The following is an 18,548-nucleotide window of genomic DNA, read 5'->3' as shown; positions in this document are numbered from 1 at the left end:
CCTATGTACATTGACCATATGTTAACTTAGAATGATTAAGAAAAGACATCTTTAAGAGAAGGGGGCAGGGACATATGTTATTCTTCTGCAAAGCTTTTATTTCATGTGAAGTCATGACACTATCCCTTATATATGAATATAGATGCCCTCTGTAACCAGGGAGCTAAAAGGAAACTTTCCAATATAAAGAGTATTATTATTTCTAATTAATTCCTGCCTAACTGTTTAAGCTCTGCTGGTATATTTTTTTTTACTATTTTACCACTGGCACTTAAACTCATATAAAATAGTACCATGTGAAACTGGATTCTCTGTTACAAGCTCTTGGATGCAATTTCTAAGGGAAAGATGCTCTTCTAGTACAAACATAGCTGTATTGATTTCATATAGCCATCCTTTATTCATGGTAGCTAGGGGACAAGCCTGTTATTTTTACTTTCAATGTAAAAATTTTTGCTATTACAGTTTTTTTTTTTTTTCCATTTAAAATTATTTTCCATTTTTAGGGCTTCCCTCCTCTCTCTTCAACCTGTCTGCTGCCTTATTCCTTACTCCAAGAGTAAGGAAGTGTAAAGTTTAATATTTTTCCTCTGTGGATTTTTGGTGAATATTATTATCATATTATTATTTAGAGTATTTTACAGGAAAACTGGGAAATAAGAGAATATTGGAAATCTCTGAAATAGTTTTGTAAGTCTGTAGGAAGAGATATGTAATTAAGGATTAAAGACGACAGAGCAGTTTTAAAGCACTGTACTTACACTTTTGTGATTTGTAAGTTCTATACAATCAACTTATCATTTAGAAGTAAGAGCAGTACACTTACCTGAAAAATCTCTGGTTTAAAGAAGGAATACTGAGAGTTCTCTATGTTCTGGAACAATAAAATAAAGCTTACATTAACTCTAAAGTGAATTATTTGTCTGTACTTTTGAAGTCTTTATATCAAATACATTTGTTCTCATACAGTGCTAGGTAAAAGGCATATTATGAATCTATTAACATAAGGAGATATATAATTACTGTTAAAATGTAATTTATGGCCAGAGTCTTCTAACAAAATTAGTTGTAGCATGCTGCAGTAAATAGTAGACATTTGCTATACTTGTAATTGTTACACTGTCCTGTAGAACAGTGTGATGTTTAAATGTGCATTTATTTTGCTTTTGTCTAGACTCTTGTGGTTTTTATAGCTTTCCATTGGAATCAAAAGTGTAGGAGTTGCTTAAATGAGACATGTATTGAGTTTCAAATCCGAACCTTACAAAGCATGTTAAATATCTCTTTAAACTTTCCAGGAAAGGAAATAAAGGTATTCTTTTCTTTCACTCAAGCTGGTGATTTAAATGGTAACTCGAAGCCATTAATAGAAATACATAGTGATGTTAGTAAAACAAAAAACAGATATTCTGAAAGTGTTACAGTGCATATGCACATAAATTAAAGGAATTTGAAAAATAAGCAAGGAAAACTGGGAGATTACAGATTATGATAGAGTTTAAATTTGGTGTTAATTCTTTAACTGGATTGTCCATATAGATGTATATGATATCTCAGTAGAGCAGTGAGTTTCTAGGCTAGAAATATTTTATTATAAACCATTGTTCTGGAGTGAATATGGAAAGGATGAACATAAGAGAGCAAGAATAAAAGTAAAAAAAAATCCTTCAGGTAATAAAAAAAATCCCTAGCATTGATTAAAGATTGAAGTTGATTGAAGAAGTATGAAAAAGGATGAACAGGCAACTACAGCTAAGATGAGGGGAACTTGCTTGGAGTGAGAAGGCATATCTCAGATATAGCCTTCCTCAATATTTTCATTTAGAAAATATTCTTCAGTATTTCAATTAGGAAAAAAAAAATTAAATGCAGATGGGGAAAAAGAAATGGTGACAAGCCTGAAAAAGAAATTTGGAGTGTTAATGCCAGGAGGCTGAAGGGAGTGATTAAGATCAATTTAGAGGAGTATTTGCAGTGAGATGTGGTAGTAAAAATTGCCAATATTTCTGTCTGCAGAAATACTGGATAGCAGACAAGAAATTATAACCTCTGTCTAGATGGCCTTTGTGTCATCCCACCTGAATATCCATGCTTGATTTCAGACATTGCATTGTCAGAACAATGATTTATATGTGAAAGAGTTAGACAATAAGAACAGTTTGAGACCTGTCAGGGACAGGTATCTGGCTAAAACTAATAGAACTCAGTTTTTTATTCTAATATTCTGAAGTTATAAATATCACAAGAGAGGAGAAATTATTCTAGACAGTGTAAAACTTAGAAAATTAGTAGCATGAAATCAGATTGAGAAGGAGATCTGTTAAGTGATTGGATAGCCTTCAAATGGGAAGGGAAATTCAATTACCATAGGTTTTTCGGCGCTAGGTGTAACACAGGCCACAGTGGTGGAAAGGATCTCAGGGTATCAGAGTGTGTTCCACTGCTCACAAGCAGGATTTGAAGGAGATTCTTGCACTGAGTGAAAACATTGCATTTTCTCTAGGGATTAAGCCAGGCTCCCAGCCTCTCCGCACCACAACCTGCTCAACCTTTTCACTTTGAAATGAAGTACAGTTGATAAGGTTTCTGCCTGTTATTCACTACTTGAGATGATGGCTCTTTTCTGTAATTAAAAAGAAATCTTTTTATGGATGTCTGTCTGTTTTCCTATCTTAATAATTTTCCTAAGTATGTAACATCATAACTCAGGATAAGTTAAGGCAAATCATTCCTTCTGTTATTTTTCTAAACTCTTTTCAGTCTTTTACTGATGGAGATTGTTTCTGTTTTACTGCCTTGTTTTCCTTGATGAATGCTTCTCACTAATTTATCAGGGTTATATTCCTCTTTAATAACTACATTGACTTTAATAACATATTGTAAAGTGAAAGAATTTTATTTAAAATGAGGTGATATGCTTTCACCTGCTTTCTTGTCATACTTTGGATAGCAAAACCTAAATTTGCTTTCAGAACAGATTGGTCATCTATTTTAAAGCTTATGTTATTCTATTTCTAGATATATATTTCCCTTTATATACTTGTATATTTTAAAACAATGCGCACAACATACACATCTGTGTGGGTGTTTGTTTTTTTTGTTTTCTTCTTTTTTTCTTGCGCTACTTCCCATTCATGTTATCCAGTGTATTGATTTCTCTGTGTTCATTGCTCATAGTCCCATATGACTAACTGGCTCTTGCTCTCTTTCTGCAGCTCTTGAGGTGCCTATTCTTACTCGTATTTCCTTTGTAGCTTCCCTTTTCAGTATTCTCTGTTGCTCAACACTTGTCTGTACAACTTACCTGCTGCCTCTCTCTTCCCACTGTCTTTTAACTTTTTTATGAGACCTGCTGTAATTTTTTAATCTGGGCAGGGGCCCCCAAGTCTTCCCAGGTGATACAGACATCATAGGAATGACAAGATACAAACTAAAAGGTATATCACTGTTCATCTTTAATTATTTGTATTGAAAGTATAAGTTTGCCAAAGCAGCTTTTTTCTACATGTGAGTTTACATTAGAGTATATTAGAATATATGTACTTCTCTGGCTTGCATTCTGCATAATGTAACAGTTCTCCATGCAAAATCCTCTTGAAAAATTCTCGCGTAAGCTAACGTACCCTATACCAAATTATACAAAACTGGCCATGAGTAACAAATCGTCAGATGTCTTCAAATACCTGAAACGTAGGATTGAGCAGAAAGATATGATTTTTCATGGTTAGCTTGGAGAAGTAATACAGGTCATATTTTCAGGTCCTCTCAACATGCAATTGAGCTAGACTTCAAAAAAAGTTCAGCCATCATTCATTATCCTGTAACATGTAAAATGTTGTGAGATGTAAGAATTCATACCCAACCAACCCAGCTTGAAAATCTGGCCCTGAATATATACAGATGGTTGTTTTAAGAAGCAATATCTTGTTAAGAATGAATGTCCACCTCTTCGTGTGTCGTAACTGGAATTATGTGTTAGTTCAGTTGGTATTATTATATTTACTATCTGGAAAATACCTATTGCATTTTGAATTATATCACAGTAAATACATATAATGAGAGCAAAAACTTGTCGATGGATATCTGACAAGACTGTGAGTCTTGTCTGCTTAGAAGAGTCCAAGAGTCAAGCTGATTTGTTCTGAGAATTTATTGGTCCCTGAAGAGAAGGAGACAGAGACTGAGTATTTCCAGATACACAAGTGGATATTATCAGCCCAGGCTTCTTTTGGCTTGCTTCCTGGTGAAGGTTAATTTTAGCATTAAGTTCCAGCTCTTTCTCAGCTGGAGTCTGGCAACAGAAGCCAAGCCTTCAGTCCAGGAGCTCCTTTCTGTGTGACAGCCTTCTCCTCTCTTGGCTCAGTTTGCCCACTGACCTGCTTTTATAGCCCTGTAAAAGTATCAGCTGACTTAAGGGCAGATCCCTTTCCTAAGCAGCCCTAGGGGAGTTTTCTTCTCTCTGTATGAAAACTCAGCGCACACATCTTCTTTCTTAATGCTTATTGATTCCTCTGAATCCTTCCTGTTACCCATACATTCGAATCTCTTATTATGGAAGGAATCTGGAATCTCACAGTAAGTAAAAATGGGTGAATTATTTCCTCCAGTGATTGCACAATAAAACAAACATACTTGTGCTGGAAGAAGAAGAGGAAAAGATATTTATCACTTTTTATTCCCAATTTTAGTTGCATTTACTTCTATTTATTGACACAATAGGATGCTCTCAGTTTCTACATGTACATGAGATAGTAGGCTGATGTTTCCAAGTATAGAATAATGATTTTTTTTTTTTCTAGTCACATGTAATAGTACTTTATTGTAGGTACTGACCAGAGAATACGGCTGCATATTCCCAGAAAATTATATACATTTTCTCTTAGTAATGAACAGTTAATAGGTTCTTTTCCTTCTTTATAGCTTTTTTTCTGTCCCAAATTAAGGGACACATATATTTCCTTTTTTCTTTAGGTAAACTTCCAATCCTATTGGATGTTTTTAGATACCATAATGTCATGTATGTACTGTTCATGCTTACTAATGCTCAGTTGATACACCATACATTTAACAAACAGAATCATAAAGAACATATAATGACGTGGGAAATACTTACACATTATGTGAGTAGATCTCTTGATTCTACCAGTGACTGACTTGCTTTCCTCAGCCTATTTTAGGAAAGTTAAATTGCTGTGTAACATCTGTGCAGAAGCTTGATATCAAGGTAAATTTCATGTCTTCATTGATCATATCTTTTTTTGTTCTGTGCATCTTCACAACCATACTGTGGTGAATGTGTTGAATGGACTATCAAATGGATGGGTAGACAGACTAAACATATGGGACTAAACTGTTTAGTAGGACAAATATCTTCTAGACCTTAAAATACCCCTGTATTCCTAAATCACTTGCTCCTTAGGACAGAGATTTGGTGTAAGCAAACCTGACAAAACACTTGTAGTAACTTACAGTATGAAAGCAACTATTAGTCTTGTTCAGGTGACAGAGCCCTACAGCTATGTTAACAGCCCTGTGACAGTTAAGAGGGACTCAAAGACTGAAATTTTGTTTGTAGAGCTTCTGTGGAAAGTGGGCTTCAGGTACTGCAAATCTGTGAAAACCTTATTTCTTTTCAGGTTACTGTACCTGCAAAGTATGTGAGACTTTTGAAAGCAGTTCATTTAGTTATCAACTAATGGGAAAAGAAAGTGTAAGACATATGTTCCCCTATTATTTTACGGAGTTCTGATAAAGTATTTGCAATCAAGTTCAATATATTGCTGCAATAATACTATACTTCAGACATTGTAAAAATAAAAAGTATAAATAAAAATATGACTTATTCTCTTTTCCCTTTCCAGAATAACAATTAAGTATTGGGGACAACTATTAATATTTCGATGAATCATAGAATCATTTAGGTTGGAAAAGACCCTTAAGATCATCGAGACCAACTGCTAACCTAGGTATAAAAATAGTATATGAAATTTTCAGCCTTATTTGTTTCTTTAAAATGAAAGAAAAAAGTAAATCAAATTTGAAAGCCACGTTGAAAAATAAATATCTGAATTCTCATTAATGGCTTTAAAAATATCTCAAACTTTGCAGTTTGAGAGAAAAAGATATGGAAGATATTTATGTAGAGCCTGCTGCCATTGCTAATAACTTGAACAGGAATTATAACGTCTACAAGCAGAGGAACACTCTGTCCTGGTTATTCTGCTTTCTCCTCCTGGTGCTAGTGGGGAATTCAGCATGAAACAGAAGAGTTCTGCTAGACTTCTGGTGACAGACTTGGGAGTTTATTGATGAGATAGACACTTCTGCTGCTGCCATCTTCTTCTAGTTTTTATCTTAATGATTGTTAGAAATTTAGGCATCCATTTGATATTTTTTTCTGGGCAGTCTTTTGTTGAGTGTCTCTTGTTTAGAGATTATATGAATTTTTTTCAGTAAAGGCATTTGATGACATAGTGGTAGAAGTGGCTGAAATATTTCAGACTTCAGTTTTCAAAGACGTGCACACTGACTTCGAAATTATTTCAGTTTTCCATTTCTATTGTAGGTTTTGGTTTTGTTCATACAAAAAAAGTTGTGTACATCTTGAAGTAGAACTAAATTTAATCCAAGAAGTCTTGAATACACCATTTCTCCTATCCTTCTTAGAAATGTTTTTTGACCTGATTGAAATTAGGTATGTAATGTTGATCCTTCTGATCAAATCAAATTAAAACTGCTCTTTACTTTTTATTTTGTATTTGATGCTGCTGCTAGTGTTTGTTACTTCTTCATAGCTTTTATACATCTCCCTTCCTGTCTCCTGTTCTTTTTTTCTTCATTCCTTGAAAATTCCCATCTCCAAATGTCAGCATCTGCGTAAACTCTTGGGTTTTTTTGTCTGCTATTTTTTTTTATGTTTGGTTGCTAATACAGCTTTAGTGTTCAGTAGTAAAAGCATAATTTTTTTCATCGAAAGTACTGTTTTCTGTATTCTAGTCTTCACATATTTGTTATAATTTCCTACTTTCTCTTTTAGAGACATGATGTTTTCTTTGTCTCTCATCTTGCACGTCCACTTCCTGTCTAATGGTAGTATCTTCAGGTATTTTTCTTCCTTATTCAATCACATAAGGAGTTAGCCATACACACTGCAGAGCTTATTTCTTTTGAAGAGTGTATGCAGTTGATAATCTCTGTCTCATGTCCTGTTGACACTACTGTAATTTTATAACAGCTTTGTAAGTTGTTGCTTGTGAAAAAACAAAAATGAGTTGCCTTCTCTTTTCTGCATTATTTCATACCAGATGCAAACGTATAATATGCATCTTCATTATATCAATTTGTTTTTCTGGTAACTTTTCATGTGGGTTAATTTGCAGTATGCATTTTAATGCTTTATTTGGTATGTTAGTGACAGTTTTTGCAAATTAACAAGAAATTGGAGATAAATACGAGTGAATAGCTTTCATAAAATCTTGGATAGTCGTGGAGTACAAGTTGTAACAAACATGAAGTGAGCACTCTTCTGTAGCTCAGAGCTTCAGCTGAATTCACAGTGCTCATTTTTTAAAGTTAATTCTAGACTTTGAGCAAGGCATAGATCAAATTCTCATGTAGTCTTTCACAACTGCCTTTGTATAGAGCCTTGCCTAACAAAATTATTTGTACTTAGCATGTCATCCCAAGACTTGACATTTGTTCTCCATGAAATGGTACACTTGGCTTACTTAACACGTCAGTGCATATTACAAGGGACAGCGTAAATCCATGGGGTATAGTTTCCCCATAATTTCTTGGTTGGCAGTGCTAACACTGGATGATAGAGAAAGGTATGTCTTGGTTAAGTTATTGGTTTGTGGTGTTTTATTAGAGCTATTTTATACAGAATTGTTTTAAAGTGTCATCATATTCATTAATGCAATAAATAATGCAGTAACATTACCCCCAAAAATGTGATGAAAAATAGAGATGAATTGATTTCACTGAGGAAAAAAATCATGTCACAAATGCCTCAATTTTATTTGTGAAATGATGTAGTATTTTATATTGCAATATTTCTGTGAAGACACCAGATTAGAATTTGAAGCCTTATTTTGCAAAAATGCTGTATGAACTAACATCCTTCTGGCCCTTTGCTACTTGCTACTTTGTTAGAGACAAGTTCACATGTAAAGATTTGCAACTTCAAACAAAGCAAAAGGGAAGATGATTCTGTTATATTGAATAAAATGGGTGTGACCAGGTGGTTCTTAATGTAAATGTAGTGGGTAAAAAGAAAAAGGTCTGTGATGGTATAAGAATAATGAACAACCATAGAAGTAAGTTTTCAAACCACAGTGTTAATCTCATCAACTGTGTAATCCTAATGGCAAAAACTCAATGAGCTAGAAGAAGCAGAAAATTGTGTCATATAGAAATGCTGTAACTTTGGAGGGAAACAGTGTAAGTGTACCTCAGGAAAAATATTCTGTTTACCTTTTTTCTGTTTTTTTTATTATGGTCTTATGTCTTTTTTTTTTTTTTTTTTTTTTTTAACCTGGTCAAGTAGAGGAAAATTCTGAAGGATTTTTTTTCCTGCTTGGATTATGTGAGTTGGGAAGGTAGCAATAGGGTAATTACTAGCTCATGCCACCTCTCTAGTGCTCTTGTCATCAGCTTAATGTGAGGGCTGATGTCTGAAGCAGCATTTGCTTCATTAACTCCTTTGTGACAGTCACTGTGCAGCTGCACTTTGCTACTTTGAACTGCAGTCCTGAAGGAAGTTTGAGGTAAAAACTATTCAGACAAATCAATCGTCTTTTGTGAAAATCTCACAGACCCACTGATTTGGAGATTGCTTTCTCCTCGGGTACACACCGTATCCATGGTTGGAAATGTTTTACACAACCAAAAGGGTTATAGAAAATCTATGGACAACTTTACAAATACCTTTACTGTCTCTGGTTTAGTAATCCACTGTCATATTGACAGTGTAGGATTGAGCTGATGATGTGCTTTGGGCCATCTACATTCTCTGGTGTTTAAGGAAGTCTTGTGGAGCAAAATAATGAAAGAATATAAAGCTAAAAGATACTATTGAACCATGAGGTATGTTGTAATCTGAAGTACAATGCTCCTGTATTTCTCCAATCTGGCAAATATAAATTTGGAAGGTAGTAACAGGAAGGCACTCTGGAAATATTTTAAATTGAGAACATATTGTCCAATAGGCAACTATAGGTAAGAAGCTTTATTGAGAAATAATCAAGCATTTTGTTAGCTGTTGGAACTGCTTATGAAATCCAAGAGTGTTTTATCATGTCATGATAAGATTAACAAGCTTTTTCCAATTACTTTGGTAAAGCTAAAGATTAGTGCAAATCTTAAACTTTAATAAATATATTTGGTTGCAAGTAGCAAAGCCCCATTTTATAATATTTTAAAGAGTTTTATAGTATAATTTTTCAATATAACATTTATTTTAAGTTTTAGAATCTAAATGTATAAGTATTTTGACTTTTGAAAAAATATTCCTAATTAATGCTTGACTGTCTACCTACTTAAAAGGAAGAAAACCAAAGTGAAAGGTAGCGGTACTGAATGATGAAGCACTCTGGGGACTAGTCTCTTTCAAAACAAAAGAGAATTCTGCAATGTCAAACTGTTGAAGCAGAAGTTGCCTTTCAATGAACTCATTTTGTTCATTGAAATCCTGCTTAAACTGAAAAATATATCTAGGTCATATCGTGGATGTTAGTGGAAAGCTATGGAGCTCATAGCTTCCCCCTCTCGCCCCATAGGCTGAAACTTCAAAAAGCTGCTGTAAAGCCTGTCAATGTAGTTTTTAAAATATGTTGACTGACTTGATATTTAATAACTGTATATCATTCATTAAAAATTTCTGGCTAAAAATCTACAGTGCTTTCCAAAAACCATACCTCTGTATATTGAGCTTTCAGGTAGTAATATTTTTAAGTCATGGTAGGGAAAAATTATTTCAGTTTTTTCTTTCTAACTGTTCATTCAGACTAAGGATGGGTATTTCATTACAAATTATGCGTACACACGCGCGCGTATAAAGGAACAGAGATGTTAGGACTGCTCTAGAAACATCTGTTTTACTGAGTCACGACTAAAGCTGGTGTCATGTTTTGGGATGTACTGAGATGTGTCTGAAAAGGACCATATGAGACAGAACTTTTATCATGATTCTTACTAATAAAACAAAATTTTGTGTACGTAGACATTTAGAGTATTTGCATTTGAACTATCCCTAACTATTCTTTTCTCTTTCAATTAATAGTTACTTTTTTGTCTTTTCTTATGTATATTTATGAGTCAGTAGCTGAATTCTGAGAATGAATACTAAAATTTCAAGTAGTCAAATTTAATGCTCATATTGAATGAATGCTCTTTATTAAATCTTTTTCTCAAAATTCCATTAACTTTATGAAGTAAAATGTAGAATTTTTTTCTTAAAATAAAAGATTTAAAAAAAATATTAATTTAAAAATTTTTTTTTTTAGTAAACTATGAAAATATGTACAAAAGTTCTGTTTCCTCACATGTGTTTAAATTTTAAATTTAAATTAAACTAGCATTATATTATTGATCTGCTTCAATGGAACAGACATGTCTTATGTTTTAATATGAAACAAATCTCAAAAAGTTCTGCCTAGAGAAATTTAGAATAGAGCAAAATGAATTTTGGGATTAAAAAAGACAGTGTTACAAAATACTTGTTGTCTGAGTTATTTAAAACTCAAATACAGAGCAGACAGGAAAATATATGGAGCTGAGTTTAGGTATATGACTTTACGGTTTGACTAGCTAGGCCTAGGAAGTCTCTGATCATTTCTCCCTTACACTGTCTTAAACTCTCTTATACTTTAATGCATATCTCTAAAGGCAAACTGTTAATTGCACGGAACATTTTCTTTGATTATATAATTTTCTTGCAAATTCCAGAGTACAGTACCTTAATTTTGATAATGAAAGTAATTTTCTTTTGAAAACTTGGATTACTGTAGAATTTTGAAGCCTCTCTGAGGGTGAGATTTATTTAATCCCTTGGGTATTTATGAAGCATTCCTGAGACAGTTGCCAAAAAGTGGCAAGATTAGCACTTGCAGTTTATTGACAGGATGCCTCATAGGAAAGACATTTATCTGGAAGGGTATTGTTTCTTAAAAAGGAAGAAAGTCTGTCTTAAGCTCCGGGAATATACACACTTTCTGAAATACAGAAAGAATGGAGCGGTTTCTTTCCATACAGCTCATGGCACAGGGACACGACGGTTTACAGAGGTAAGAATTACATGTTGACAAAACTGCACAGCAACTGATTTCCTATTAGATAAAAATGTAAGTGCTTGAGGATTAAGAAAGTCTTAACAGTCCCTGTCATAAATTGAATTCAGACATTCAGTCATTATTAGAGCAGTCATTATTTAGCAATAGAATGGTACCCTTGCATATCTGCCTGTATCCAAATACATGTTGGAGAATGACAGAGGTTACCAGAGGGTTTGTTGTTCTTTCTGGGTTTAAAACACCCAGGAAGAACTAAATCATATGTTGTGTTCCAAGATTTTAGCATGTGAGACTGCTCAATCTCTTTGCCTCCTGTAATCTTTTTGAGAGAACTCTTTGTGATTAACAGGTCATAAAATCTTGTCTGCATTAGCGGATCTTATTAATCTCATGCCCATCCCAACAAACAAATACTCTACGGTACTGATTCTACTTTCACATACCCCAGTGTGGTCCTGTTCCCATCAAAGTATTTCCTTCAGATTCATATAGCACAAATAGAAGAATAATCAGATCCTTTCCTCTTATTTTATCTATGGACTATGCATTGAATGACTTATTTTAAAGTAGTTGTGATTCAGTGGGGATGTTTTTAATTTGCTGACTGTTCTCTTTACCTCTGAGGAAAGAATTTTGTAAATGCTGAATAATTTTAGAACATGTTTTCTTGGTTAAGGGTTGGATCATATTTTAAATTAGTTTTAAGAGGAAGGAAATCGTGTAAATGCTGTGGAATTCAGATAAGCACTGTGCATAGGAAATAAGTACTTTCATTTAGGGTGCCTAGAATTGGTAGGTCAAGCTGATGATAATAAAGGACCAGATCTTAACTTTGTTTCAAAGAACATGTAATCAATATTCTCCCTCCTGTTTTATTTCCTTTTCGCTTGAGAAATTATTTTGAAGACGAAACGTGCAATTGCTTAAGTATTCCACAGGGTGTCGTGAGGTAGTTGTTGGAATCATTAATACTTGGATGAAAGTAAAGAAACGTAGTGTGCAGTCCTCTGAATGCCAGTTAGTGTAATTTTAGATGTGACTAATACACATGCCATAAAATAAAAAGTTCTTAACTCATTAACACATGTATCTTATTTCTGTATCTGTATAAAATATACACATGAAGAAAAATATTACAAGAGGTCGTTTACAAGAGTGAGCTATTCTATGTCCGGTCTTCCCAAAAAACCTTTCTGTATATGCCTTAGTGTTTTATATTTTACAGAGCAAGTGAATCTTTGGCCCATAGCAGTAATCTGACGTACCAAACTACGTATAAAAAAAATAAGAGAAGAAAAAAAAAGAATAAAGGTACAATACTTGTACTTACCATACTGTTACAAAGAATTCCTAACTGGAATGTGCTCCTCCAAATTTACTTTCAATTTCTATTTTACTTTTATTTTAATTTTCATTTAAGTTCTTATAAAATATAAATTTCTTTAAACAAACTTTATACAGTCCACACATCTGTACTGTGGATTTTATGGTTTATTAATTACGGATATATATGATGTCAAAACTTAAGTTCAGGCTTTTTTCCTGCACATGTATAATGTAGTAGGAGGAGAATTTTTACCGAAGTATGCCCCAAACTAAACTGTTTGATTATGGTGATACGTTTTTGCATATGGAGATCAAATTTTTATTGACATAACTGTTGACTTCTGCAGAGCTGCACATGCATCGAATTCAGCTTCAGGTTTGTAAAAGAATCTTTAAATACAGTTTAACAGTAATTATGAAGGATCCTGCTTCTGTTAAAATCTGAATTGCTTTAAATGGAAATTACGTTGGCCACGAGAAAAATTACATTACTTTACGAAATGAACAGCAAAGCTTCATTCACTTAAGCAGCAACAGAACGTGATCCAAAGTGTAAAATCACTGACGAAAGTAACAATTTCAAGAATCTCTCTTGACAGTAATAATTGGTCTAATTTTAACAGCATATTTAAAACCAGTTTTGAACAAATGATATCTTATGGATTTAGGCATATTTTGTCATATCATTTAAAGTGGCGTACTAAAACAATAGACTAGTTAATTTTCTTGTTACTATTTTTTTGTTCTAAGTATTACGGAACAAATTTTGGTTTTATGCCAGTGGCATGGTAGTAAGTGGCACTGAGAGCACAGAATGAAGGGAGGCTGATTCTTCTGACAGAAAATTAGTAAGATTTTACCCATATGTCATAGCACGTGTCCTCTCTGCATTATGCCCAGAAGGTTGTAGTGCCTTACAGTCATAGAAGGTGATTGCCATGACAGTCAGAAGCGGCGTGGTTTTATTCAGATTTGCTTCCAAAATCCACATGGTCCTGTGGACAATTTTTTGTGCGAAAACCTTTCAGACTTAACGACTGTAAATCATGACCTGTTTAACAAACCAGTGTGTTCACAGGTACCTTAGCAATATGTTTAAATACTTGCCAGAGGAAGAACTAGACCTGTTTAAAGCAGTTTTAATATCCAAAATAGTGACATACCTTAAAACTTCATGGAGATGAAGAAAGAGAACAGAAATGGTGGCCTCTGGGCTTTTGGATTGTTTGGGTGTTTTTGTTTCTGCGTTTGGCTTTTTTAAATAAAAACATCCTGCTCTCTGTCCAGGTGAGTTTCCTTTACAGCAGGGCATCGTGGAAGAAGAGGTTTTTAGATAGGTAGGTTGTCATCTTTCTTCTTCCTCAGTTTAAGGCTCTCTGAACTCCATTTGCCCCTCCCTTTCTTTGTCGTTCTTATTGCAACTAGAATAATCTAAAGGAGTAATTCCACACATACTTCAAATAACTGAGATAATGCAGTACCTTAAACTAAAGTGATTAATATCAGAAAATATTTAATAAAATATCTAACTGCACTGAGTTTTTTCCTATAATTTATTAGTAAATTATACATTTTAGCAAAGGAAAACAAAACAGAAAGGACAGAAGTTAAAAACTGTTGATATTCTACCATGTATAAACTTGGCAGTATACTGAGGCATATGTATCATAAGTGTGATACGTATACATTCTATTGATCCTAGTACCCAAGTCCCTCTTTGAATGTTAAGACAAGGTTGATGAATACTATGATCTGTTTTTATTTTCAGATTGAAAATCTACAAGAACAACTTAGGGATAAAGACAAACAACTAACTAATCTAAAAGACAGAGTGAAGTCACTGCAAACGGATTCTAGTAACACAGACACAGCGCTAGCAACCTTAGAAGAAGCTTTATCAGAAAAGGTAATGTTTTCTCATGGAACAGTGTTATGTGCTGCTCTTGTGGGTGAAGTTTATCCACAAGACGTCTTTTTAAGTTGGTCTGGCACCTGTAACAGAACCTATGGGCCTTGTCAGGAAAGCAGGTGGCTCTGTTCTGGTAGGCTGAGCAAGGAGTGATTCCCGGCTGATGAACTGAAAGAGGACTCTGAGGTAAAGAAGGATGTCCTTTCAAATGGGGACGGAATAAATGGCCCAGGAGATGGGAAGATTTTCCCTTAGTCAATGGGATGAGTGGCTGTTCCCTGAAAGAACTGTAAGTCATGGATGCCTGACTTAAAGGTAGAGTTTAGTATTTTGATGGCTTTGTGCTTTTGATTTTCCTGTTCTTTTGTCTGTTAAGCAGAGCCTAACCGAAGAGCCAACAGCAAGTGACTGTACCAACTGTTACCTTGGCTTGTTGTTAGCACTATTGATTTCCTACACTTAATTTATAAGTGTACTTACATAAAAATATAAATATTTTAGTGTATTTATACACTAAAAAAAGGAGATTTTTTTTTCTTTAAAAACTACGTGCCGTTAATTTGAAGACACCTAGCAGAAGGGATAAATCTGGACTCTTTAAATTAGTGGCAACATTCCTACCAGTTTCACTGAGGTCAGGGTTTTTCTTCCAGTTAACTTTCAATGAGATAATCCAAGTGAATTTATATACCCCCAAAATTAGTACAAGTATCCACTTTTTGCAGATCACACATCTTACTGTATATCATTTAAACATGCACAGGTGAGTTCAACTAATTAAACTATTATGTGCTATTCTGCAGTGTGTAATCCTAGGAAAGTGTTTACGACTGTATGTGACTTTAAAATGCCACTATAGTGTTGGCACTAACACCTAAAATGCTAATGTTGCATTTTTTATTTCTTTGTATGTTTAATCACCTTTCTAACATTTGCTTGGTCAACAACAGTGAAAAAAGTTGGCATTACTGTTACTTCTGTGGGTTCATATGGATAAGCGTACAGCATTTATGCAGTAAAGAAAGTACACACATTTTGTTAATCTTTCGCTGCTAATCTGGATGCAGTGCTCACCAATCTCACAGCATATTATTAAAAAAATGACATGAAGTACTTTTAATTCTGTTTTTCCTCTTTGTAAACTGTCCTTTCTAGATTACTTTCACTTTCTCAAAGTGCCCACTGAGGCAGCTGAGAGGTTAAAACGGTCCTTTAACCATCATGCTATTGTTGTCAATGTAAAAAGTGGAGTGAGTGTCACACTGCAAACTTGCCAGTTCTCCTGTGCAACTGAGCATGAAGTAGATGGTCAAAAGCCGAAGAAATCTTGTATCCCATTTTCTGCCTCAGCTACATCTGCAGCACTTGAGAGAAAATGCACTTATGCAATACTTCTTTGCTGGGGTAATTTGCTAAGTTGCAGTCTGTCTTCAATTGTAATGCATTTCTCTGTTGAAAATACTAAAGTAATGACAGTTTGCCAGGATTCATAGTAGAAGCAGCAAGTGTGAAGGTATTGAATGGAACATAGTTGTGTATAGTCGTCTTCTCACTACCAGACATACAAAAGGTTAAGAAGTGCTGGGTTAAAACCTAATCCAAATTAATGACTGGCAATTAGTTGTTTTCAAGTAATTTTGTACCCGTACCATTCTAAAATCTGTTGAAATAGATGTGAACTAATAAATACATGTAGAAGTTTTTATAATTTTGAAGAAGTTTCGCATGTATTGAAAATAAAATATTTTATTATACTCAGACATAAAAATTGTACAATTCTACTAAACTCAGGATGCATTACTTTGGAATATCATGGTGATTTGTCCCAGAGTTTGTTTAAAAATTTTACTCTAGAATTTCTTTATGTATATAATAATTTGAAATATCACAACACTAGAGACCCCGAGGGTACGGAAATTTTGTGTTGAGCTTGATTTGATTGCTGTAATAAAAGTTCAAAGTCCAATAAATGATGCCAGTTTTAATGTTTTGGAAAAGTTAGATAAACTTAGATCCTTCTCTGAAATGCATTGTTGCAATTCATGTCTACTTCATTTGAAATTGCATGGATATGTGCCAACAGCCTTTTTATAAAAGAATCGGTGCGATTAGCGGTTTTTCCAAGTGGAATCGGATGGAACTCGCATGGGGTCTCTAAGGTTGAATTCTATACAAAGTAGTCAGCTGGGAATGGCATCCTTCCCGCAGTGTTTGCGGGCTACTCCGAGACGCATACGCAATGACCACTATGGGATGTTCTCCTCTGCCACAGAGATTTCTGTCTTTTTGCAGCTGATTAAGGCAATGGTATCTTCTGTATGCCAGTGCTTTTGCGAAGGGGCAGAATGCTGAGCTGTGCTATGCTGTCTGGTGACTGTTTCAGTCACTTATGGAGAGATTGTTACTTAGAAAAGTTAGGTGGCATTATATAAAGGGAAGAACTCTATATGCAAGCGAGATGCTTATCGTTCTATACTACTTCAGAAATGCTACTTTGTTAAGCTAAGGAAAAGATACACAGAATTATTAAATAATAGCCTTTTTCTACAAATGTGCTTTAAAACTGCGTCAATTATTTTATGACATGCCCAGATCATTATGCAAATTAGGGTCTGTATTAGAGTAGGAACATATGGCTTGAATTTTCACAGAAAACTTCATTTGTTTAAATTTGTGTTGTTTTCCTATGAATATTTTTCTGTATTTGGAGATCTGTAAGCTTAATTAAATTATTAATTAAATAATTTATATTTTTCAAGTTTCTGAACAGATACATAACAGTATAGCTCCTACACAGTTACTGGATGATTTACAGTGGCTGTCAGTCTAGGTAGCAATATTGATGATAAACTTGGAAATCTAGAATATAGAATATCAGTTCTAAAAGGGTTAAAATATTGCCTTGCCCTTTAAGTTCATTGGCTAAATTTGCTTATGAGACAGTCAAGTTATAAAAATTCAACTTCACGCAGATTCTGATAGATTTTTTTTTTTTTTTTTTTTTTTTAAATGTGTGACAAGTCACTGTGTGCTACGGGGAAATCTTTTTACAGTTGGGGCCTGAGTAGTATATTAGTTAAAAAGGAGAAAAACAACACTGCAGAGTAGAATTAGTATGAGTGTTTGAGAAACAGGATACTTGATCTTAGAGGATTAGATACAATGAGGAGGAAGTTTCCAAGGTAAAAACGTCTTTCTGTATGATTTTAATCATTTATTGTACAGTTCCTTTCACATTGTAACTTCAAGGGTAGGTTTCTCAATCTTAAGTGTAGTTTCTGGGATGTACTTGAAAAGATACATTGAAAGAAGCCAGTAGGCATCTTCTAGAAGTTCCAAGTGAACTATTACGTCTAGCTTCCTTGTGTCTTCTGGCAGCTAAATGCCTGGACAAGTTGTTTACATATGTGTCTCGTTCCTATTTGCATCCAGCTTTCCAAATCATCCTAGCTGCTATCAGTGAGTAACCTGTCTTACCCCTATTTCTGTCTGCAGTAGCATTCTTAAGACCTACAGACTTTATCAGTAGCTATTAACTCTTTCTACTGCATACTGGTAGGAATATGGAATAGATTTTTGTCAAAATGGGACAAAACAAGAACACTTAGTGATATTTTCTTATTAACAAGTGCATCGATATAAGTACTTTTATTAATTTAAATTTGTAATGCTGTCAAGAAAGGTGCTGCTTTCATTCAAGAAGACCTATTTTCTATGGAAATACATTGTTTGTGGGTTTTTTGTTTTGTTTTAAAAGTTATATCAGGCCTAGTTTGCAGCTATATCATCTTGTATTATACTCTGAGATTAGGCACAATTTTTGGCTTTCCTTAATTCTTTGACAATTCAATAGTTTTTAGAATTTTAATTAAAAAAAAAAAGAAGAAAATACTCCAAGAGCATAATGGGAAGCTCTTTTCAAATAGAAATTAAATTTATTTATACCACTTTAGTTAACCACAATTCACTAAATTAGAATTTAATTGCTTTTCTTAGTTTCTGTGTGAAGAAAAAATATTAAA

At 34.0% G+C, this 18,548-nt stretch overlaps 1 protein-coding gene across 1 annotated transcript in view; it reads left to right on the top strand.

Moving 5' to 3' along the window:
* Positions 1 to 18,548, top strand: part of LOC104621236 (ERC protein 2) — a gene marked incomplete at both ends in the record, with an annotated part of 64,506 nt that overhangs the window by 12,409 nt on the left and 33,549 nt on the right. Inside the window, one exon of the mRNA XM_010287664.1 lies at positions 14,386 to 14,523. Within this exon, the coding sequence (XP_010285966.1) occupies positions 14,386 to 14,523 (138 nt within the window). The remainder of the gene's footprint in view (positions 1 to 14,385; positions 14,524 to 18,548) is intronic.

The sequence above is a fragment of the Phaethon lepturus genome, unplaced genomic scaffold (assembly GCF_000687285.1).
Source record: "Phaethon lepturus isolate BGI_N335 unplaced genomic scaffold, ASM68728v1 scaffold11035, whole genome shotgun sequence".
Lineage (NCBI taxonomy): Eukaryota > Metazoa > Chordata > Aves > Phaethontiformes > Phaethontidae > Phaethon > Phaethon lepturus.
This window is presented reverse-complemented; position numbering and strand designations above follow the sequence as displayed.